The sequence below is a fragment of the Necator americanus genome, chromosome IV (assembly GCF_031761385.1).
Source record: "Necator americanus strain Aroian chromosome IV, whole genome shotgun sequence".
Classification (NCBI taxonomy): domain Eukaryota; kingdom Metazoa; phylum Nematoda; class Chromadorea; order Rhabditida; family Ancylostomatidae; genus Necator; species Necator americanus.
The window spans coordinates 13,932,719-13,957,229 of NC_087374.1; the positions used below are offsets into that span (position 1 = coordinate 13,932,719).

Below are 24,511 nucleotides of genomic sequence, written 5' to 3' on the forward strand. Positions count from 1 at the left end.
ATTAGGTGGAAAGAGTTGTTGCACGAAGCTAATCCACGACTACCTGTTGGCGCTTTAGCTTATTATCTTATTTTCTAGTCGTGAATGTTGTTTGAAAAAAGTCATCTGCTGTAAACAAAAAAAAAATCTCCAGCACTTATTAGAGATATTTGATAAGTAATTAGCTTGGATAGGAAAGGAATATCCCAATGAATCCAACCTCTTCTCCTTCCTGACTCTTCCCGTCTTCGGCTACGTTGGTCGTGCAAACCTTGTTAAGTAGATTAAAGGTAGATCTCAAGAGACGATCATCCACTTTCTGTAAGAGGAGAACAACCTGCTTCTTTGCTAAGAAAAGTCCTAGACCAGTTTTTATCCTAAAGAAAAGTAACAATAATTTGTCCTTTTTTTCAACCTGGTTAGATACATCTTTCTCTTTTTGGTGGGCCATCGCTGTGTGTGAATAAATAAATAATGAAACAAATAAGCCCAGGAGAAACATTTTCATGTCATCCTTACTCAGCTGAGCTCAGTGCTGAAGCGGTTTCTGAAATTAGTACGCATGTGCGTTCGTGAGGATTCCCATGAAAGTATATCGGTGTTCTTGAGTGTTGGTGCGAGCTCAGCTACTTACCAAGATCTTGAAAAAGTCACCTGTAATTTACCGTATGACCACATTCTGTACGATTAGAGAACAAACAACGGCCAACGGAAACTGGATGGAGAAGCGCCGGAGCAGTAACATCTCCGCCAAAATAAACATGTTTGAAGGAAATGTTGAGGTCTTTTGAAGAATGAAGGGAAAACACGAAAAATGACGAAGTGAAGAGGGCTCAGCTGCGATTAAACTGCTTAGTAAATATAGATAGTCTTTTTTTCTTCAGTTTTCTATCAAGATAAGTCATACTTTGAGTACTTGTGTGTCAAAGAAAGGAATTCTCTCCAGCTGAGTTTAGAATGCGATAAAGTTCTGATCTTGGGAACTGCGCCCCATTCCAGTTTCACTCTTCCACTAAACAGTCCAACTGAAATTTCTTTATACTGACTCTTTCGCGGAATTTTCAGTTGCTACTAAGAACTTCGTGTTCAAAATTAGTATTGGGGCATTTGTTGCGAATAAGCTCCTTTTGCTCAACGTTGTGATCAGATATTGGTAGATGGGTGACCTCCGGTAGACCACAGACCAGCATATTTTTCCCGAAAAACTTCAGGATGGGGTTAGGAAGAGGAATATTCTGTTGAGGGACATTTTTACGAGAGAGCATTTAGTTGATCACCATAGTTTATTGACTATTGTTGACCATAGTTTATTTAAAGACAAAGGACAACACTTTTTACTCATAAGAAAATGGAGCCATATTCTTTGGATCGAAACGTAGTGCTGCAACTGGCCAGCATAATGAGCAAATATTCTGGCTGTTGTTTTATCGATCTTTTGCCATGATCAGACCATAGTTTATCTTAGCAAAGGTTGTTTGCCGCAAATGAGACTTCTGGAGTTTCTCGTTCAACCAAAATAAACTGAACGTTCTCTCTTTAAGATCAGATTTGGTCTCAATTACAGTGTACAATAAAGAAGAAGCATTTATTCCATCTCTTAGTGCTTTGCTCGAGCCTTTCGTGCCTTTGCACGAGATCTTCTCGGACAGGGGCAGTACAAGGAGTCGGGTCCAGGAGCTCCAGGTTGTCCAGGGCTGCCGGGAGTTCCAGGTGGCCCACCTGCTCCGTTCTCGCCAGATGGCCCGTTCTCACCAGGTGGTCCGGGTAGTCCGGGAGATCCTGGTCTTCCTGCCTCACCATTGATTCCTGATCCTCCTGGCATTCCGGGAGGTCCCGGTGGTCCAGCGGGCCCGGTGCCACCTTCTTCGCCGTCCTTTCCAGGCTGTCCGGGTTGTCCAGGAATTCCAGGTGGTCCTGGGTTCCCAGGTGCACCGGGAAGACCTAAAACATGGGATATGAGAGAAGAATTAAAAGGAGTGTTCAGATTCAGTGGGACTAAACGGGAATGTTGTGATGTTGAAGGAATTGGAATTGCTTCTCACCACAGTTGACAACAGTTAGCGAAACCTGTTTAGTAAAGGTGCAGTGGCGTGCCAGCGAATATGGAAGCGAGACTGTTTAATGAGGGCTGCCTTCGACATTAATATGTACAGAAGTAATAAGTTATTTAGTTATTTCCCTTAAAGCTAAATCTATGAGAAATCATGGGTACCTCCATCTTCGTCTCGCGAAAACATGGTCATTTCGAAATGTTTATCCATTCTAATCGCCCATTTCTTTCCCATTTCTTAACTATCCATTGATTTTCAGTGCAGAAAAACGTCTTTGACAAAGTTTATGAAAAATAATTAGAGAGTTGTCTATCCTCCTATTCTCCTTAATTAGAAGGTTTGAGGAGACGAAAGTGAAAAAAGGCACCTGACCTTCCCAGGTCTAAAGTTTTCTTGTTAAGAGGGAAATTAAATTAAATTAAATTAATAGCTGTGGATGAAAACATCTCTGATAATTCAATTACCATCATTATCTTGTCAAAAGCTCCAGAAATTTGAAAAAAACACATTTCCATAGTACATTGTATAGTATTCACAACAGCATGGTAATTGTTTCAAGAAACTGCAATTTTTTGTAGTAAGAGGAGAGCATCTTAGTATCTAAGAATCTAAGAAGGACTGTTCTAAGCTCTTTTTTCTCTAGTATATTTCTTTTTATGAGAACAATTGAAAACAGTCTTACCTCCAGGACCCTTCTCTCCTGGTGGTCCGTCGAATCCAGGATTTCCAGGCATACCCTTTTCACCTGGAGGTCCTGGTTGTCCTGGCTGTCCTGGTGGACCAACAGGTCCGGGTGGGCAAACCTTACAACTACCTGTGTTATCTTGCTGCGGTAGTGGTGGTAGAAGTCCAGGAACACCTTAAAAAGATTAGTTGTAGTCGGCCTCTTTAAACCTGTACATTGTTTTGAGTTCAACAGTTCAATTACCTGGTGCTCCTTTAGGTCCTGGTTTACCAGGTTCTCCGGGGAATCCAGGAGCTCCTGGAGCTCCTCCTGGACCTGGAGGACACAGGTTTTGCCCGCTGCAGCTGCATACACCTTGTGCCTGCCTTTCGCGACGAATAGTGCCATAACGACTGCTACGTTCACGAAGGGCCACAGTTATTTCATTGCTACGGATCTTAAAAGAAAACTCCTAATTACCCATACTTCAACTTAAAGATTTGGACCTTCACAAAAGAAAAGTCAAGGCGACCAACTCTAAATTGATCCATTCTGACGGCCAAATCATTGGTTATGGAGTCAGTTGTGCTGTACAGGTATGGCACGTATAGAAGGCAAACTGCAACTACCACCAAACCTGCGCAGGTGGTGAAGTTTGCGAGATGGTTCTCCATCTAAAACTGCCTATGTTTTGATTTCTAATAGTAAATTACAACATTGTGTCAGCAAGGAGTCGAAAGAAAAGGTGAACCGACAGTATCATGGTAGCAAGTGCTCCCTTTTATGCTACCAAGAGAAGCAGCGGTCGCGCTGCTGGAACGCCAAAACATGGCTGGCAAACAAAGTTATTTGTCGCTCCTTTTGACTTCTAGAGACTGATAGCGTTTGTACAGTAAAGTGTCATAGGGTTGCATAGTTAGGTGTCTGGAAGTCTTGAATAGAAGTTGCACTCCTAAAGGGATGTGTTGGTTGCTAGTGCTAATTCCTGCAGTGGAAGCTAAGTGTGTTGATGCTAACGTCTGGAACACCCAAAGCAGTTTATAAGTTCATCCAACGTAACAACTCTGAAAACTCTTAGGACAATAACTTTAAGGTGTTTGGTAGAAGCGGTGGCCGATTTTTTTTTTTTGCCTGGGTTCGCCATAGGATTAATTTTCGTTAAGCTCTAACTTCGGTCAATGGTTGTAAACAGAAGGTGTAAGTGAGAGCCTCCTTAGGTCAAGCACCTGATGCATTCTACGGAATGTGGAGTCAATTATTCAGAACACCGGAAAAAAGAATACTGAAAAAGCAGTTCAGTAGGTCTGATGGTAGAATTAAACGAACGGATGTTACGGTAGGAAGTGATTTTGAAGAAAATGAGAAAATCGTAGAATCACGAAACACTATCCGACATCCAAAGTTGTTGTTCAAATGTTAGCTAACATCACTTGTCAGTTCACAGTTGCCGGGAGCACCGGCGCCTTGGTAGATTTATTTTTAGGATTGATCTAGCTTGTTAATCCATTAATAGGATTTAGTGAGTCATTTTATTTATTCGCTTTGCCCCAAATGCAATGCAAATAAGAGAGAATCGATGTGAGACGTTTGTTGCACAGAAAATGTCAATCCGTTCGCCTATAAACAACACAGACTGTCGAAGTAAATAATTCATATGTTCTCGCTACTCTCACCGTTTTTTTGGAAGACGTTATCGAAATTGTTGCTGATAGGAACATTTCCGCAGCTGATTGTCTACATGACTGAGATGAATTCGTACAATTGCAGAGGAGTCAGTTTCCTCATGGACCAGTCAGAAAGACAAACACAAAGTGCAGACATAGGTTTGTGAGGTCAATGTCGTGCGCTAGTACTTACTTTGTAGTTGAGTCATTAAGCACAATAGGCTCATTATTTTTCCTTATTTCATCGTAGAGTAACGTACCACAAAACTATTTCATGATTTGAATAGGACATTTCTGTTTACATTCATTAACAACAATGAGATTATTGTCCTGGGCATGGTCTTCGTACGGTTGTATCTCTCCTAGCCTTGCTTTCCTGTCTGCTCCAGTTCTACTATTGCGATTACACCTTTGCTCATCAAGCGTACGTTCTTCCTCAGCTGTACACGTTGATGAATGATTAAATGAAAACATACAGAATTCACAATACAGCGTCCATTTTTGTGTAAGAACGAATATCGTTGGGTAAAAATGACCTGAAGCAGGTGCAACTGCACATGCAGTTGCTCATCTCGGCAATCCGATTGCACAAAAGAGGGTCCCGGCTCGATAGCAGCCGCTGTCTGCATCGCTTCGAGGGCACTTTCTTACGCAGTTGCAGCAAACTTCGTGTCGTTTTGTCCCGTCTATAACAGAAATGTTTTTCTCTAACATTTTCCTGTAACTGTTCTTATCTGCTGTACAATTATTTTGTTAAGAAGCCTCCTTTGCACACTATTCTCAGCTTATCTTCCATATAAACTCTTGAGCAGAAGTATGTATATGTGTGCATGTTTCCATTCGAGCTAATGGAAATCATTGCGTGAGTCTTGCACAATACCGCTTTGTTGAGGTATTGTCATTTTCTGAGACTTTCCTTGGCATAGAAGTGCAACCACTTGAGGATGATTTCTAGCGTTTCGCCTTGCTTTTCAACCGATATTTTTCCGATGTTAAAAACTGCTAAGAAAGGAACGCCAAATTTTCCCACCTATTTTCCTAGGTTACTTTTGATTATATGCATTCTTCAGCATTACCAAATATAAGGAATGCGCTGCAGAATGCTTGGAAACTAATGAAAATCATTGAGTGAATCACCCTAATGTTGTTCACAAATTAAGGGGAAGGAGAAAGAAAGAAATTAAAGAAATTTAAATATTATGAATTAATATGAATCGCTACGGGAAGTAAAATGTGTTTAGATGGCTATCAAAAAAAGTCGAAATCAGCAAAAACAGCCTTTCGTGGCTAACCTGAGCGTTCTCAAATTGAAAACCACAAGAATTCAGATTACGGCTGTTTTACGTTGAGTGCGTATAGATTTAAATTTTGCAATGGGTATGTGTTGTATTCGAAAGTCCGAAGTTACCTCGAAAGAAGCATCACGGATTTCTTCTTCGGGTCCCACCTACTGTCTCCCCCACCCCAGCTGCCTTAGCACCGGGGCGCCGCCAGGATGTTCAAATGGCACGACGTTTTTTCGGAACGGTATTTTTAAATCATTTGCCTGCTGCTCCACGCATCTGCTCCTATCTTACTTGTTTTTGTAAGTAAAAAGAATGTGGTGATTTAAGGCAACATACCATAAATCTGACGTGGTATGGATTTCTCATGGAAAGCTTCCATACGGGGTCGTAAATTGCGGAAAACCACGTAATTCCGCTCATCTCTTCATAACCGTCGTAAGACACGGGATGGAAATCGCTTTAGCTCTTACGAGGTGCCTTTATGTACACGTTCCATTCTTCTCTAAAGTCTATTCGTTAGTTTAACTTGAATAGGCTGGTGAGGAGACCTTAATCCTCAAGGGGGTCGCTCTTTGATGCGGTGCGTGCACAAGGGTGGCGCGTTGCAATGCGATCCGTCGTAAGAGAAAAACAGCGGCTTCCGGGACGTTTTTTACGACTACAGAGAGATGTGCAGAACAACTTTGTTTTCCGTAATCTACGACCCTGTATAGAAGCTTTCCATGGGAAATCCATACCACGTCAGATTTGTGGTATGCTGCCTTCAAGTGAATTTTGCATCACTTCTGATATATGTACCTATTCCGTTGTGTGAAACAATGTGATTTGTCATGAATAGCCACTTTATCAATAGAGTTTTTAATTTTTGTATTTCTTTCGGTTCTCATGGTTACCTAAGTTGTTTGAGCAGAGAAATACAGCAGCTTACAGTATAAGTTTAAAAAGAAGTACATGTCATTAGTCAGACAACAACTAGAATCAATTTTATCTATCATTTCAATTTTCTCTGTGTACTGTTCGCACTTGCCTTAGAATCAATAGATGTTAGATTTATGAAAAACTCAATTGACTTCTGAATCTGTTGTCCCCCTCCCCCATACCTTAGATTTGACGTTCACAACTATACATGCATAGCACAAACCTTTCTTTTTTCTTACTTTCAATTCTTTTCACATAGGAGTCTCATATTCGAATTTCTGCATACTTCTGCATTCTTAATTCATAATAAAAAATGTTCTGTATGAAATAATATTATGGTGGCCGTGCTAAGTGTTATCTTGCCTTACTTAACCCCGGCTGGTACTATCGCCGTACTCGATTGACTGCATCTTCGCTAAGGCTTGTCGTCCTTGAACTCAGATCCCAGAGTCTTCTCGATCTAGAGCGAGAGCTCGCCCAAAACACAGTCATTCGTCGTTGTTCAATAGTCTGCGAGACGAGAAGTGCTTGTCGACATCGAGGTACCTCAGGTCGGCTTTGGTTGGCAGTTCAGCTTCACCTATTTGGGTTGGGCTTTGGCGGTGTGCTACTCCTTTTTGCAGGGGGCTACTTCATACCATATAGGTGTGCCAGTTATGTAGCTCGTAAATGTCCAGAGCGTATCTTCGAATGCATGATTGCAATTATGTAGTAGAAGGGAGATCACCGCGAATTGGTAGAAAACAGACTCGTAAATGCGGCGTCAAAAATTAGTTGTATAAGATATTAATTCACCGATTACTTTTCGTATATAACTGAAGAACGAGAGGAGACTCTCATTTAGAACATTCCTATGAAATTAATGCTTTTTGCTCATCAGCTTGGCCGAAAATTTTGATGTACTATTCTGCTTTTTACGGTTTCCTACATTCTCACGTTTACTAGATCCAAAAATTTCGCTCTTCACGGACACTATCTATCTATCGACACTCTTCATGGACACTATCTGTCGTCTCAGTACTTCGTTCTCGTTTCGTTTTCTTTTTCAGAGTTGCTTCTCACTTTAGTTAGTAGAATTCACGGATGTTTCACTAAGATGGAGGCAGCGATTTGTTAAAGGCATCACCCCACGAATCTGAGGTGGTACGGATTTCAGGTGGAGTATTCGTATACGGGATAGTAGATTATGGAGAGGGGGGTGATTCCGTCCATTTCTTCCTAATTGCCGTAAAAAGCGGCCCGGATCATGCGGCGCCGCACAAGGCTGGCGCGCTCCAGTCGAACTCCTTGTAGAAAATAGTGCACCAGAACGCCTGTAGCCGTATCTTCCGGGCCGTTTTTTACGGCAATTTGGAAGAAATGGACGGAAATGCCCTCCTCTCCATAATCTACTATCCCTTATAAGAATACTTCACCTGAAATCCGCACCACCTCAGATTCGTGGAGTGATGCCTTTAAGTCTGAATTTTGAAATTTACAATTCCACAACTATTTCGATTGGTTTGTGAGCATTTCTTTTTTTGCTGTACCTATGTTTTCGAACTTTTTCTCGTCCACTCACTGATGATGCTGTCCGGCTGAAATGATACAGCAAAACTACAGAACTTACTAGTCAGACTCTTTCGAAGAACAATGATATGCTATCTGAGAAACAGTAGTTGCCAACGACTATTCAAGACTGTTGAGCCATTCATATTTTAATGAACACGACAAAGATAGCGGCTACTATTTTTTTTCTAATTTCTACACATTTTACTCGCGAAGTGTGCTTCTATCTCTTTAAGGTCGTCCCTCACATTATTCAGTTTCTGAGAGTTATTTTTTTTAGTTCTCAGAAATACTTCTAAATCAGGAAATATAAATGGCTTGAGGGCCGACCGTTGTTCGTAAAAAACATGATCTTGTATTGCAATTATATGGACTTTCTAATAGTTCTTCTAATAATTCTTTCTAACTTTTTGTAGCTGATGAGATGAATTAGGTATCTTGTTTGAATTGTTGCAAAGTCAAAGGAGTGTCCAAGAATTCCTTTTAATCCCCTCTTCCAATATTTTCCGAAAGGGACCAAACATCTTACTCATCGATTTCCTCTTCGAAGAGTAACGCAAATGTGCACTTTGTTGTGAAAAAGGGGTGTTGGTAGAGATTTTCGCAGAAATCCCCCCACCATTACACTAATGACTAATTTTAGTTGCACGAGTGTGCGAGATAATGAATATTCAAGGTTTTGCATATTCAGTTCCTCACAGAACGATCATCTTGCAGTCTTTAATTGACTGTCGCCACCGAGCCGCCTAACCTGTGCTGCTTTTGGGGAAAAACAAACTGATTGAGATCTTCGTGCTCAGATGAAACTGTACCGTGAGATTCCGGGGGAATGCCGGCGATGCAAAGTGCCCGGTAGTCGAACACAACCGGTTTCCGGGTAAATCACGGTTGATCACTGCGTAAATAATGTAGTTTCAAAATTTGGTCATATTTGAATGTATTTTTGACTGCCAAACCACGGATAAATTCCGAATATTTGGGAGTCCATAGCGGTAGCTATGCCACCAATCCCCACTGGGTCTACGCCCACAGGTTCTTCCGATGGTATTTCAGTGTCGAGAACAATAACTGTAGCATATAAGATGGGTAGGAATCGATCTTATCATCAACCAGTTGAGGGTGAAGCGTCGACAGCAACAAAAATGGGGTATATAGATAGCCACACTACGCTTCCTGTCTCTTTTTCATTTCTCCATTTTTTAAATATGGTTTTACGCTATTGAGCGACTAAATTCCGCTTATTTTTGCTATTGCTAAAAATTTTGTAACCAACGACGTACTAGGAGGAACTTTGTAGTAGCTCGACGCTTCTTCACGGATTACCCCTTATTCACTCGAGTTTAAAGAAGAGGTTTCATCATAGTGGAAAAATTTCAAAGGAATAAAAATTTTTAACCAGCGACGTACTAGGAGGGACTTTGTAGTGGCTCGACGCTGCATCTTTGAGATTATCCAGAAATCACGGAGGTAAATATCGAGGAAACATTTCATAAGTTGCTGCTCGGCGCTACTGAGAATATTTCGTTCTAAAATATGTCTAGATTTTTGTGTAGGAGACAGTGGTAACATAAGAGTTTCTGAACTCTTAATGTTCATTGTCAAACGCTTGTTTGGTTTTACCTCATCTCTTAATTATTTAATTATTAATAATTTAAGATTTCCATTTCTGCGGCTGCTTAGTTGCACTTCTAAGCTCTTTGAAGAGGCGCTCGTGATTGGTTAATTTTGAAATGTGGTTGTAGTGATTTTTGCGAAAAGGAGATACCCCGAACCGAAACATTTTCAACGGCCTATTTTGGTGTAGTGAAATTCTGTGTGAAGATTCATTTGCTCACCTTGTTTAGTTTTTTTTTTGATATTAGGCTACTAACTAGAAAGGTCACTGGCTCCAAATCCCACTGACTCTATACAATATAAAATTTTGAGTGTTTCATTCTTAGTTTCATCCTTGCTCTACTTCACTGCTACCATGCACACTACGCAGATTTACTATACTTCGTAAAAGCGCGGAATATTCATTTAAAAAAAATACCCTGTGCAATCCTAAACCTAATGAGGTTGTTGTTAAGCTGATCATTCATTGTTAATCAGCATGCGCCTTCATCAGCTGAATACAAAATATAGTAAAATAACTTTATTCAGTTTGCTCGATTGTTTTGTGCGTTTCTGATTCTCCTTATTTCATTCTCCTTGCTTTTACGCTTTTGTTGCTCAACAACATTATATAAATTGAGTTTCTGAAGCGTTAAGTTGCACTATTGTCCAGAATTTCTGCAAAATCAAAGTTGTTTGATCGGCGGCCTACACAAATTTCCAAAATTTTGCTTTCGCTCCTAGGGGTTCTGTGTCCGCTGTAGAGGCATCTAGGATTGCTAGAGCTCCTGAAGAGATCACTGAATGCTCAGTGATATTGAAGTTCCCATAATAGATATATCATACTTTGTGAGAGTTTATTTTGAACCTAACTTTAGAAGAAAAACTTCGTGACACTACGTTTTAAGACTTGCTAACTCACTCTATTTGGTAATACAAACCTTCTATCTGTGTTTTCTTTTGTAGAATTTGAGAGAGAGAGTTAGCATTAAATTTGAGTGTTTTGAGAAATAGTAGGGGAATAGACCGGAAAGCTTCGAAAAAAAATAGCTCAACACTTGACCTGCCGGAGACCGTGGCATCCAAAAAGCTACTCTGGGCTGCGTTTCTTTTCTTTTTTTCACTGTGTAAACTGAATACTGATTTGATACACTGCTCCCCTGGCCTTATTTCTTCAAAAACCCGTACACCCTCAGTTTCGTCGTAAATCAAATGCCTCTGAACGGAGTAGTTAACCCGGTGGAAATCTCATCATAATCATAGGGGAACATCATAATATGTCAATTGCATGAGATGTTTGAAACATTAACATAAACAAAAAATAACAGATAAAAATCCAGCTTTGGTCAAAATTTATCAAAACTTTAAAAAAAAAGCTAACGTACTCGAAAGATTCTCCGGTTGAGATGAGTAGAAAGTATTTTCTCGGATCCGCGACCTTGCCCCTCTCCTCCCCAAAAAAGCACTGGTCACTGACAATGAAATAAGTTGATCGAAAATTCTCACCTGCAAATGAAAAGAGTGAATGGGAATTTTTAGGTCATCATAAGGAATCTAATGCTTAGCATCACTACAATTTTATTCCCCGGCTAACACTGTGCTGCTAAAGAATGAATGTTCTAAGATTGTGATGAGATAAAAATCTTATTTCTACTCATGGCCCCGAGATTTTGAAAGGAGGCACATTTCTCGCTTTAGGAAATGGCAAAAGGTAGCGCTCACTTTCAATTTAGTAATTCAGCGTGCTCAAACACTTTTCTATATTTATTTTTTGAACGAGAAACAGTTTTCGCATAAACAGACAATAGCCAGTATATGCAGTGCATTAACAGGGAGATCTGCTGTCTAAGCGATCCAACCGTCTCAGGTAGTTGGCAGATTATGTGTTTTGTGGTTTTTATGTCCCAGCATGTGCATTTACTTGCATTTGTTTAAGCTGGAGTGGCTTTTTTTATGTGTGTTTTTAAAGAAAAGCGTTGGAAATCGCAAAAAGTGGTGGCTACGGAAGTGTGGATGACTTTGCACAGGATCTGCAAAACCACGGAAACTCATTACTTTTGTGTCCAATGCATATATCTTGCAGTTTCTATTTGCACATCTTCTTGTATAAAGATGCAGCGGGGTTTTATTCGTAAGTACACGCGCTAATATTCTTCGTTGAGTCACATTTCACTTGCTAGCGATCACAAACGTCATCGAATTCTATTAATGTAAGCAAAACACTACGAAGAACAAGAAGGACCAGCTTTGCAATGGCAGTTTTTCCTCAAGCCAACGTAAGAAGGAAGTAACGAACGTCTGTATGCTGCCGAAATAATGACTTTTAGGAAAAATTCGATGCGTTAAGTCTGTGTCCTTGCTATCCCAAAAAAAAATTCACGTAGCAATTTATTTGTTTATTTTATTTATTTATTGAAACACCTGCAGGTGTGCCATAAAACAGAAAAAAGAACAAGATGAAAGAATTTCGCTTGGATTTTACAGAACAAAGCTGGCCCTTTGAAGCATGAGGAGTGGTGGGTTGGCAGGTCATTCTCCTGCTACAGAAGGTGAGAAATCCTCACACGAGATCCTTTTCCCAGACCCAGAACGCTACGGTAGATAAACGGATACCAGGGTTTGGGTGACCAACTTAACCTCGAACGGAGGAATCCGTCAGAGACCCTGGGCGACCGGGTGGGGGGGGATGACCTCAAGCGCAAGGGCTCACCAACTTTGCTATCCTTGAACGGCTTTCCACCACCAGTAGAGAATAAGGACCAACTGCAGGGACGAATTGAAAAGGAGCATATCAGGGCAGAATTCCAGCTAGCTAGTGTCATAATGAACAACAGGAAAAGAGGAACCAAAACCAAAAGGAATTTGTGGATGCGATAGAAATGATTGGTTTGGGTGACCCAAAAGTGGTATCGAACTATTCATCGCAAAAACGTAATTGTGTCCTCGTACCGCTGCGCCTGGTCCTTTGCTTTCAACGTCCATTCGCTGCTTAGCGCATTTCTCGTTGTTGCTCGTGGAAATTTTGATCTCCACCGAACGAAGCGCCGTTTCCGTCAGCGATGAGAAATGAGCTCCTTACTCTGTTTGTGCCGCTCATGGATGAATGGGACGCGTAATCGTTATGTGACGCGTTTTTAGGTGCTTCTTAGGGGAATACGACCGGAGGGGCCTTTGTTCACTCCATTTTTTTCAAACAATTAAGGAGAGTTGAGCATCGTGACGCTCACACTTGTTATCTACACCCCTAAGCCTATCTTTTCGTGGAGACCAAAAATCCCCAGTTTCGCAGAATGCTACCGTGGCATCGAAATACGTTATGTTACGGCATTAATATGGTGTAACGCAGCAACAATGAGGGTGAAGCATTTCAGCCTCTGTTTCTCTCGACACAGCCATCAGCTGCGCATTGTTGGCGCCGTTATTGTCGTGACCGTGAATGCATTCTCTGAATACCAGTGAGGTACTCTGTTCACATAGGACTATGAGCAGCTGTGTAGCACGATTAGCAATAATGCATACGAGATTTTGAGTCACGAGTTCATGTAGCGAAAAGAGGGCCATGCGTTTACTCATGCTCCTTGTTCTATGGTTCTTTTGCCTCTTCTTCTTCTTTTTATTCAACTGACATAGTTCGCAAAGAACGGCGGAGACAAAAAATCTGCAAAAGTCGTGTTTTCAAGAGGTAAGTTATGAGAATAAGTACAACAAGCAAGTTATGAGTTGTATTGATCACTTGAAAATGTGTGGCTGTGTCATGTATCCGGCTGAAGATGGCAGATATTTTGAGAATGTGGAGAAATTTGCAAGAAGAGAAGAAATTCACTTTAAACACTCACATTACAGAATGACGTTTAAATACAACGCTAAAAGTTTCTTTTATTATTTTTATTGACTGCATGTAGAATTTTTCAAAATTGAGTTTATCTCAGAACATTAAGAAACAAGTACAAGTTTTTGAACTATCAGGTTACATAAGTGATTCACTTCCGGAAAAAGCATGTCTTTCACTTCCCCGTTGGGATCGGCATTTTGACAGTTGCACTTTAAACACCGAGCAAAAACTGTTGTCAATCTTCCGAGCCTCACCTTTCCGATCTGAAGTCCAGTGCTTAGTTTATCGAAGTTGTGATCTGGGAAGTGTTTTTACGTCGATGCGTTGTGGATCAAAGGTGTATAAGAAAGTTCAATAATGAACAATGTAGTGAAAGAGACTTCTCTACTTCTAAATTAATTTGATGGTTTTTGTTTCCTGCATGTCCGCTTTTTTTTTACAAAGTCTTCTCGAGATTCTCCTCTGATATTTTCTGCTTGTTTCACTGTTTGTTTCTGTTTTTTTCTCACTGTTAAATCTTCATGAGAACTGAAAAACTCTGAGTAATTTCTATTTTACATAGGCATACGAATGAGAACAAAAACCGAATATTTCTTCTCTTGTTGCTCAAAACTTAAGCATCTGAGTTCAGATCTCGTTCAGAAAATGTTTCAGGAGAATGATTCCTCTCATTAAGTGATAAAGCAGTGTACATACCAAGTACAAAGTAAAAAAGACATAATGAGACATAATGTCGTACAAAGCACGACATGAAAGTTTTCTCGTAACATTATCTATCAAAGGTGATTTGCTAACAAGTTCCAAAATAATTCCCATTTATTCGAATAAGATACGCTTTGATATATAATAGAATTACAACATTAAAGGGAATAATAATAACAACAAAAGTGCAATAAAGTTTAATTTAATTTGTGTTTTAAAGAACAATGCAATTTTTTCTTGGCTCACCTCAACATTTCCTACATGATGTGGATGCAGATTCTCTATCGAACCAGGCGCTAACAGCCATCATTTGCGAAGGTGATTCAGTACGAGCAATTGGCTCAATTCCAAAAAGTTATACAGAGGCTACGAGAAGTGAACACACCCCCAGCAGCGACCGTGATCCTGAATTGCTCCGATTAGTCTGTACTCACGTTATCTCTGCGCTCGTTTTCCAATGTTGCTATTCCCATCAAATCTTTAGGCCTATCTACTTTCGCAAGCTAATTTTATACTTCAATGGGTTCAGTAACGTCTCGGAGATGGGAACAAACAAATAATGTCGTCGTTTAAAGGGGAAAAAAACTTGCTAGGGGTGGCACTAACTATGCTTTTGAAATATTTTCTTTATCTCAGCATAAGCAACAAATTTGCAGGGGTGAAATAAATATTCACAACATGTTGGCAGAGAGAATGAATTAGACTTGATTAGGCACCATATTTTAGCCGAAGTACGAAATTTAAAAGGAAAAAGTTTCTTTTTCTAGGAGACTAAAGCGCAAACATTACAAGATTTCGCTATAACCAGGTGCTCGGACGGCAAACAAAGAATCCTTGAAATTGCTTTCATTTGCAGCAATGCAAAGCCCGTCCGAGGATCTTTGGTGTTTTTCATCAACGGATTCAGTGCATGTAGTTTCATCTGGATCTTAGCAGGCGTCGATGTTGACAGGCGTCAACGTTTCCCCACCACTTTAATTCATGAATTTTCATCTGAGAATTCCCACACATTTTTGAACTCAGAGCTCTTGAAGCTTTGCCCAGATTGAAGGAACAATGATAACTGAAATGAATATCCACTTTTTTCAGGGGATTAAAGATGTCTCCGCTGAGTTCTATTCTATCGCTGCTTTTGTCGCTGTTTTTGGTTTCATTAGTTGTCGTACTACGGTATTTCGGGAATCTCTCGCACCCTATCGCTCAGTTGTCTTTTACATAAGTGTTCTGTGAATGTCTCAGCCTTCTTGCACTTCTCCTCTCCAACTCTACTCTCTAACAAGTTCGTAAGCGAATAAATGAATGAGTGAGCCTTTTTTGAAACATTCTTTTCGGCTGAATATCATGAAATTTGTTTTTGAGAACAGTTTTAGAATTCCATCTCTCTTTCAATTCTATTTCTTATTCAGTCTCAAGATGAAATGTGTCCGAAGAATATCTGGTTACTAAGCAGAGTGCAAAATTTTGAGTTTTCCACGTCCAGCTGTTTCATGTTTTTAAATACAAGTAGAAAACAAAATGCTCCTATCCGTTCTTCTCTGCTGTTCTTAAATATGAATAGGACAGATTCATTGAAGCGTGCACATTTCTTAGTAAACATGTTTTTTAGAAAGAAATCGGCAGATATAGAAATTAATTGGGGTGTATGGACGAAATTATAACTGAAGTCGTGTTCCTTACCTGATTTCAAGTACGCTGATCTCTGTCAGATTTCGTTTTCTTCTTCAAGGAATGGCGGCCATTGAGTGCGCTGCAGTTCTTCTTTGAACGGCAACTTGTTGCCAATGAGGGGAGAATTATTGCTAAACAGGCGTTTTGCATTAGTTGACTTTGATCGGCACAATGAACACATAATATTAGCATTAATATTTAACCATAGAGGCAATCAATGAATGTTCTTGGAGTTCACGGATTGGATTTGCTACAACTCTAATCTTGGAGTTCACATTTAGCAATCTTCTCCCTAGATAGTAATTAGATTGAACCGTTCTGAATAATTGTGCAAGTAGGCTGCTTCCATCAGTCAAAAATGCATCAAGCACTTAAAGGATGCGTTGATGCAGCCTTAGACATGGGTATAGGGGTGCGTGCCTTCTTCAAGTATGCGTAGAAGGTACTCGAAAATTTCGCCGGACAGCGATTAGTTCACTATACATCTACTTTTTCACTTCTCATTCTATTTCAGGCATATTTCGTCAATGTTTAATTTTTTCACTAAAATTATGCTTCTTTTTCCATCACATCCTTCCACCAAGAAGGAGATTTCCGAGATTCCTTATAACATTCGTTGATTCGTTTTGTAATACTAGAGAAATGGGAAGAATGTCTAATTTACGGTTGTTCACAGATGACTAAAGATAAAGGATAAAGTTTTTTGGATGCGCCCCCACATTCACATCAATTCAGAATCGTTTGAGGTTTACGAACGTGTAACTGGCCTATACAATGACTTGCAGTGGCTGGCCGATGTGTCAAGTCAGTGTTTTTATCCTCCCAGACGAGTCTGGTACCAATATGTCGACCCCGAAGGGATGAAGGGCTTGGTGAGCACTAGGGCGGATTCGAACCTCCGATCGATCGTGCAGGAAACGGAACCTCTAACCGCTACACTACACCACCTCCCCTACAGATGACTAAGACGTGCACAAATGAGTGAACTAATTAACGAAACCAAGACCAGATCAGGATTTAAAAAATGCATTAGTTTTCTGGAAAAGACGCTATTTGTAGTTCGAGTGTGTTTATCCCTTATTTCTCCGTCATATAGCAATTCTATGCATTTAGAGGGTGTTGGAGGTCTAGAAGATTATGTATAGTGTACTTATTAGCCTGAACTGCACTCTCTCAGCGTGAGTAAATTCACCTCTTCTACTTCTTAATTTTATCTTCTGTTCTCAGCGGATCTACGGCATGTAGAGGTAGTTCCCTTGCTATTTTATCACACATTTTGCCTTTTTCCAAAGTGGAACACCTTGAAAAGATCGAAGGAACTTTACCATCGACAGGTACTTACCTGATGTAAACTGGTCCACTATAAATGGAATCATGTTTTCACTTCGAAAACGAGTGTTAGAAATAACACTTTATTTAATTTAAATGATGCCTTGAACGGAAACACGAGTAAGTACGATACGAGTTCACTTTTAACTGGATCATCTTTACTTTGAAATAGTCAGGATATCTCGTAGACAGTTTTCTCGTACAAATTCGAACTCATCGAACCGGTCATTTGATGTGCAACCTCAACAGTAAGTCAATCTAACCAATCTACCTTAGAAAGATGTGCAAACTTGAAAATAACAGAATGGCTCAGAAGCCGAAAAAGCTTTCCGCCTCCCCAAAGTCATGGCGTATCCATTACTTTGGGAAGGGTGTAGTGTAGCGGTTAGCGGTTCCGCTGCATACAGAATCGATCGGAGGTTCGAATCCGCCCTAGTGCTCACCAATTCCTTCATCCCTCTAGGGTCCATAAATTGGTACCGGACTTCTCTGGGAGGATAAAAGCACTGACTTGACACATCGGCAAGCCCCCGCGAGTCATTGTATAGGCCAGTTACACGTTCGTGAACCCCAAACGATTCTGAATTGAAATGGGCATTAACGAGAGACAGTTTATCCCTTATCCTTTATCCATAACTTTCACACTTCCTAGTCCTCGCACTCTCTGTCAGTTGTAGAATATTAAGTTGAAATATGAGAATCTGTGGCTTCTCGCAAATGTCGCCATTCTATTCTCAACATTTCCTATGTGTGTGCGACTTGTTAACTAATTGTCAATAGCAAGCTTAATATGGTTGTGCAACTTGTTTTAGACCGGTGTTATATGTCCCACCGGGGTACACGGATGTCGAAAACAACAGGGAGTTCCTCTTAGCGTTTTATCAGATGTTTAATCGTTCATACATATTAATTCATCTTCATAACTAGTCGTGCGAATAACAATAATTGTAGAAATATTTTAAGCAGCTGATTCTCCTACTTTAACAGTGACTAAAAGATTTTAAAAAACTACACTGGGATTATACTCATAGTTATATTTTTGCTTAATGTACTAAGAAGACCTCTCATATATAAGTTCACCTTTTAGAAACAAAAGCGTTTGAGATGTCCATATATTTTTATCCTTGATGCAGATTGCCTGTGGCAACTTTACTTACGAGATGTCAGATAGTTATGCAAGCCATTGCGGTGGCTCGCAGTGCTGACGTTGATGCATATTACCGGTTCATCTATTCAGGTGACGCTATTTCCGCAAAGTAATGGGAATAAAATTGTTTTCCGCCTCCTCTATACGTGTGTTGTGTTTATCAGTGATCACAACACAAAACGTCCTGATTACTGTGCACTGTATACTGTAGCGTAGTTACAGTACGAAGCGCTTCATATTCGTACGATTTGTTGATGTTTGTTCGCTTTTTTGCATCGGTATTTTTTTCGCTCACTTCGATATCAGCGCTGCTTATTCGCTTCCGGCCACACCCCATCTCGAGCCTCTTCAATAGATCATTCTGCAAGCTTCATCCGGCTTTTATTTACGATTTATAGCAGGTGGGAATTCTATTTAGCTTTCATTGGGTTTTATGCACTCCTGATCATCCTCCAGAAAAAAAAAACTACTTTGAATGATTCCCTTCAGAATAATAACTGCCAGAAGAATTTTTCGTGAAAAAATAATTTGTTGTCTGGTTTTCTTTTCTCATTCTGTCGTTAGGATATTTCTCTTTCAGGAGCAGGAGACTAAACGCCTTTTTTCACTCTTAACCTTTATTTCTTCCTCATGTTTCCATATTAGGAATTTCAGCGGAAGATTTTTCTTCCAGATATTGATAGTTAAAGTAGAAAAATTGGGAATTTCTTAAAAGAAAGTATAGAAGAAGATCGGTTAATTTCTTTTGTTCGTGCGTAGATCTTCCAATAAATCTGAGAGATAATTTCATTTTTCTCTTTTACTTTTCGTTAAAGAGAGGGAAATTTTCTAGGGGAATGTAGAGGATTAAAGTATTAGCAGAGAAATGAACAGAAGAACAGGAATTTTACACACGTCTGCACAAGAAAACTGGCTTCTTCATGTGACATATTCACGTATTTACACGTACATCCAAGTAATGAACAGGGTGAACAGCGGTAAACTCGTCCTCGTCACTCGAAGTTGACATCCTTAGTCGCATGTTGATGAGCATTTCTTCATCTTACCGTACCGTTCGAGGAAAGTGCGTGGAGACAGTGCATTTCCGACGCATGGATCGATGCTAGTTATTGATTCATTCAAGGAGTTCATCTATTTCATTGTATTTTTTTCACATAACGATGTGACTCTTTGAAAGCAGGTACGCCAGGTCAATCGCGTGACTGCTGTCTCCCAGACTCATAGACAATGCGCTGCTCACGGAAATGTAGAAAATTACGGTTCAAAATTACGATTACGTGCAGTGTTGAGAATTTGCGGAGTAGACAAATGCAGGAATCATCCAGTTTCCTGAAATAATGGGGTTCAACTGTGGTAGATATTGTGGATGAATGTTTGAGGTAGAATCATCGACCATCCTGAATTCAATTCCTTCAAAGGATTAGCAATGGGTACTGTATTTGTTTAGATTCAGCAGCTGCCATATCTTAAACATATGTACTTCCTCTTTGGCTCGGCTTGTGAAATCATAAATAGTGAAAAGTAGCGAAAATATGTGCGTATCCCATTTGCACATTCGGAAGTAAATAGATCTATCGAAACGAGTTCTAACAACAGGCGATGCCATTATTTCGGTGTTGTTGAGAGTTATTAACCGTGGCGTGACTTGACTTACTCCCTCGCCCAATCCACGTTACCATTTCGAATACGAATGGAATCAGATTTCCATGCTTCTAAGTAATAATCAGATCTAGAAACTCTGTTATGAAAAGTGCTTAGACAATTAGATCAAAATTAAAGATTTTATAGGGATTTGACGACGGCAATCTAAATCTTCAAGGAAAACTGAAAGAATTGTGCGCCTTTCTTTCTTGCAACTATACTCTGCCGTATTTGTTTTTGAGGACGATAAAGCTCCGCCGCGGAAAAACCGCTAACGAGCTGCAATACATTCTAACATGACATCGTAAATAAATGTCTTTAATTGGAATGTCGCTACTTAAGAGTAATGTTAGTTTTTTTTTTTTCAGAAACGATTATTGCATTTGTTATCCTTTTCACAGAGCACATCAAGATTGTTTCGTGACGGCAAAAACTTGCTCTTATCTGTTCAGCTTTTCATGTCTTCATCCCCGGTGTTCGCAAGCTTCCCCGCGCGAACCATTTCTATAATTTTTTGAACACGCAAACGTCTCATCTTCCCTGAGAGACGAATCTCTACACAGTAAAGTAAAAAAAGAAATGAAAAGGAATAAAACTGGTTTCGTAAAACGTAAAATGTATGTAACAAATTGCTTCGTCATGTGAACGGAGATCGATTATGCTGTTGATTCTTGAATTCATAGGAGCTGCTTCTCGTTGCTACCCTTACTCCTCAAAACCACATCCGAAATACTACCTACTAACAAGGAAAAACTCAACGCCTGACATTTTGCGAATTCTTCTTTTGATGGTTCAGGGCTCCAGATTTTGGAACTTTTCTCCAAGAAGGTGAGAAGAATATCAGGGATATCCATTTCGAACAGCCAGCCTCCTTATACATATCATTTCTCTTTCAACACTGCTTTTCGGCAGTTCAGCCTAGATTCACCTTATAATTTCAAGTTGTATGCGGGCACCTTTATTGCACTTATCCTTTACTCTGTGTGCTCACCACTCGGGTATAAGAAGGCGAACGTAAAATGACATTAAATTAAGTGATAGAGGAGTTTTTGTAAATAGTCTAATGAGGAGCAGAGCATTCACGGTTTACTGTAGTATGACATTGATTGGTTTCTTGATCATCTTTTTACCTTCCACACCTTCTAATAGTTCACTTAGCAATGACAAGATATTTTCCAAGAATAATTCCTCTCCAGGCATACTTTTATGTTAAACACTTACACTTAATTATTGAAAATAGTTAGTGTGTCACGACAACGCAACACCTCCAACACCGACTGTGGATTCGCAAACAGTACAAAATTACGGGAACGATTGCCTCAGTGCAGATGTAGGCATTCGGAACCTTCTCCTATTATCTTTAGATTGGTCTGACCTTGGATCCCTTCCTAACCGGGCTGTCGAACACATTGCCTCCCAACACAATTAACACATTTCTTCCACTCTTTCGAAAATTTTCCAAGGATTTGAGAGATTCTTTTTATCTTATTCTTTCCCATCTTCCTTTTTTATGGATGGCTTTGGTGGATTATGCTCGGTATTGATTATCGCCTCATTTTTCTTCATTTTCGCACTATGCAAATTTGGGAAGAGTCTCCGTGCATTCCACCTTATATTCTTAACAATACAGCAGCATGACTTCTTGCAATTTCATCTATCTTTTTTATATTGTTCTTTAATATTATCTGTAGCAATTTATTGTTACTTCAGTAGAATGTAATTACATACAAGCATACAACATACTTTCCCTAGTACACATTATATGTATGCATTATTAGGTGTGAATGTTCTAAAGCTAGGCCATATTTTGAATTTCCTGCCTTCGCAAAGTGAACATGAGTTCTAGAATTTTGTTTGAAATTAATTATAGGCGTTTAATATTGGGAGGAAATCAGTTAGCATCAGGTAATGCTGATAGAGCTGCTTTTGCATGGTTTGCTGGAAATTACTGCGGTTTTCTTATTTGCGAACTTAGCGTAAATTACAAAAACGAAGACGATAAAGATGTGAAAATCGATTAGTCAGCTACTAGGTAAGAGAATCGATTAATTAAAGGCATCACCCCACGAATCTGAGTTGGTGCAGATTTCAGGTGGAGTATTCGTATACGGGATTGTAGATTATAGAGAGAAGGGTGATTCCGTCCATTTCTTTCTAATTGCCGTAAAAAAAACGGCCCGGATGATGCGGCGCCGCACAAGGCTGGCGTGCTCCAGTCGAACTCCTTGTAGAAAATGGTGCGCCAGAACGCCCCAAGCCGTATCTTGTTTTCTTGCCGTATCTGTTTTTTAAGGGAATTAGGAAGAAATGGACGGAATCACTACCCTCTCCATAATCTACTATCCCGTATACGAATACTCCACCTGAAACCCGTACCACCTCAGATTCGTTGGGTGATGCCTTTAAGAAAACAAGGAGAGTGAGGTGCCACAGTTTCTTACATTAGAAGACTTATATGCAACTTCATCACAATTATCTAACACTTACATATTACCTAGTACTTCATACTGTATATAGAATCATAAATGTAGATTGCTAATTGATAAGGAAGAATAAGAGAATGGAAAGTACCTCAACTATGTATATCGTCACTATTTAGAGAGGAGACAATTTACAAAAAAAAAGTTTCGTTATAATTACGGGTATCGTTACTCGAGCATCGTTATTTTCATAATCCCATAGTCCCATGTTTCTAGAAAAGTTATTTTTCTTTTCTTAATTCGTCCGCTGTCAGTCATCAAAGCCAAAAAGTGGAAGGGGGTCAGACTGATGTCACTTGTCAACGATTTCTCTCGCCCACTCCTCTCAGTTATTCAGCGGTTATGCAACATCATTGCTCCAGAAAGCCTCCGATTATTTTCTTCTAGATCGGCTATAGCGAACTTCCTCGATGTGCCGATGTAGGGCGGTGAAAAAAATAATAAATGAAGAGCAAACAAAAGCAATGCATATGAGTCAGGCATTCCGCAATGCTGCACTTCAATAATCGCTTTTCTTCTCCATAAATATCTTGCAGTAACAGTAGGGAGAAATATGCAATGTCGCAGCGCATAAACGGCTGATTCTACTAATTGTTCACAAGAAAACAACAGTTCTAAAGATCATATCATACAGATGTTATTTTATTGTTGTTTATTATGCGATTTTTTCTTGCATCAGTGGGCTACTCCTCCAGTTCACTGATGCCGAAATAGCACAATAAACAATAGTAAAATACTGCTCGGAACAGATTCACATTGGATCCTTAGAAGAAAACACTTTTTAACTTTTTTTGAATATTACACAGTTGTTACTTCATACTCTTTCATTGTTACTATTTTTCATCTGAGTCAATAATAAGTGGTGTGAATATAATTGTAATTGTAACCGTAAGTGAAACAGCAGGTGGTGTGAGTGTAATTCTTACATACTCAGTTTTTCGTGTATAATATAGCATTTATACATGGCAAACATATGTTCATTTTATAAATTCACACAAATAAGTATGAAAAGAAATATTATCATTTGCATGAGAATGACCATATAATTAAAAAAAGACGATTGAATCCACGGAAAATCTCTCATTTTTACATCAAAACTTCAAAGATCTTCTCGGCATAATCAAGTAGCCCCTTTGAACGGGAAATTAAGGAAAATGATCTTGAACCAGAATCAGCCCTGCTGCAAACGAGGCGAAAAACAAAAATCTGAGTCGTCACTTCTAGCACTTATTCAAAAATTATGGATAAGATGAATATACCCGCTTAAAGTTAATTTTTCAAAAGTTACACAAGGGGAATCTTATTTAAGAAACTGAGAAAAGAGTTGCGCTCAAAAGTCTTCAAAAGGTGGAACACGTTTATATTTTGCTTACGGAATGCTCTTTAAAAACGTAGTTTAAAGAAGACAAGATATTCAGTTGAACAACGATTTTTTAATCTGAAGTATATGATGCGTTTCAGAAGCATAGTTTGGATTCTTTCAATTTCGATTTTTTTTTGCGAAGATCCAACAGAGTGCAAAAAAGTGGAAGACAAAGTATGGAGTAGGAATTTTCAAAGCCAGCTATATTCCGGTGGCTAAAGAAAATCCGTTCAGCACTACGTTAAGAAGGCGTCAGAAATAGCTTTGCCCTGATTTGGCGATTTTATTGACTAGTACGCTAATTTCTTTTCTTGCAACACTAACTCAAAGTACTGATAAGTCGCAATTTTACGTAACAATCAAAATAGAATGAATAAGGAAAAATAAAGCACGATGTTTCGATGAGTTGGGAATGTTTGACTTCTTGTGCACTACAAACCCCATCCATGAACATAAACCGTGTTAGGTTGTAGTTACATACAAACTTTTCAGCGGATATATGGTGACTTTTAGCTCTGTTCTATACGATTCTTCGCCTATCGGTTGGATCTAAAAGGTGGGAATCTAATGAAATCCAAAGTACATCTATAGTGTTGCACTACTATCGGAATTGCTTCTAAGAAAGTACTGTTAATGTCTGGTGTTC

The 24,511-nt window shown here is 39.5% G+C and overlaps 1 protein-coding gene across 1 annotated transcript; it reads right to left on the minus strand.

Moving 5' to 3' along the window:
• Positions 1 to 1,576: 1,576 nt before the first annotated feature.
• On the minus strand, positions 1,577 to 3,368 carry RB195_001215 (uncharacterized protein; the record flags this gene model as incomplete). The annotated part of the gene is made up of 4 exons (XM_013447418.2): positions 1,577 to 1,920; positions 2,713 to 2,889; positions 2,959 to 3,151; positions 3,231 to 3,368. The coding sequence occupies 4 exons, from the start codon at positions 3,366 to 3,368 to the stop codon at positions 1,577 to 1,579; spliced, it is 852 nt and encodes a 283-aa protein (XP_013302872.1).
• Between the last annotated feature and the right edge of the window lie 21,143 nt (positions 3,369 to 24,511).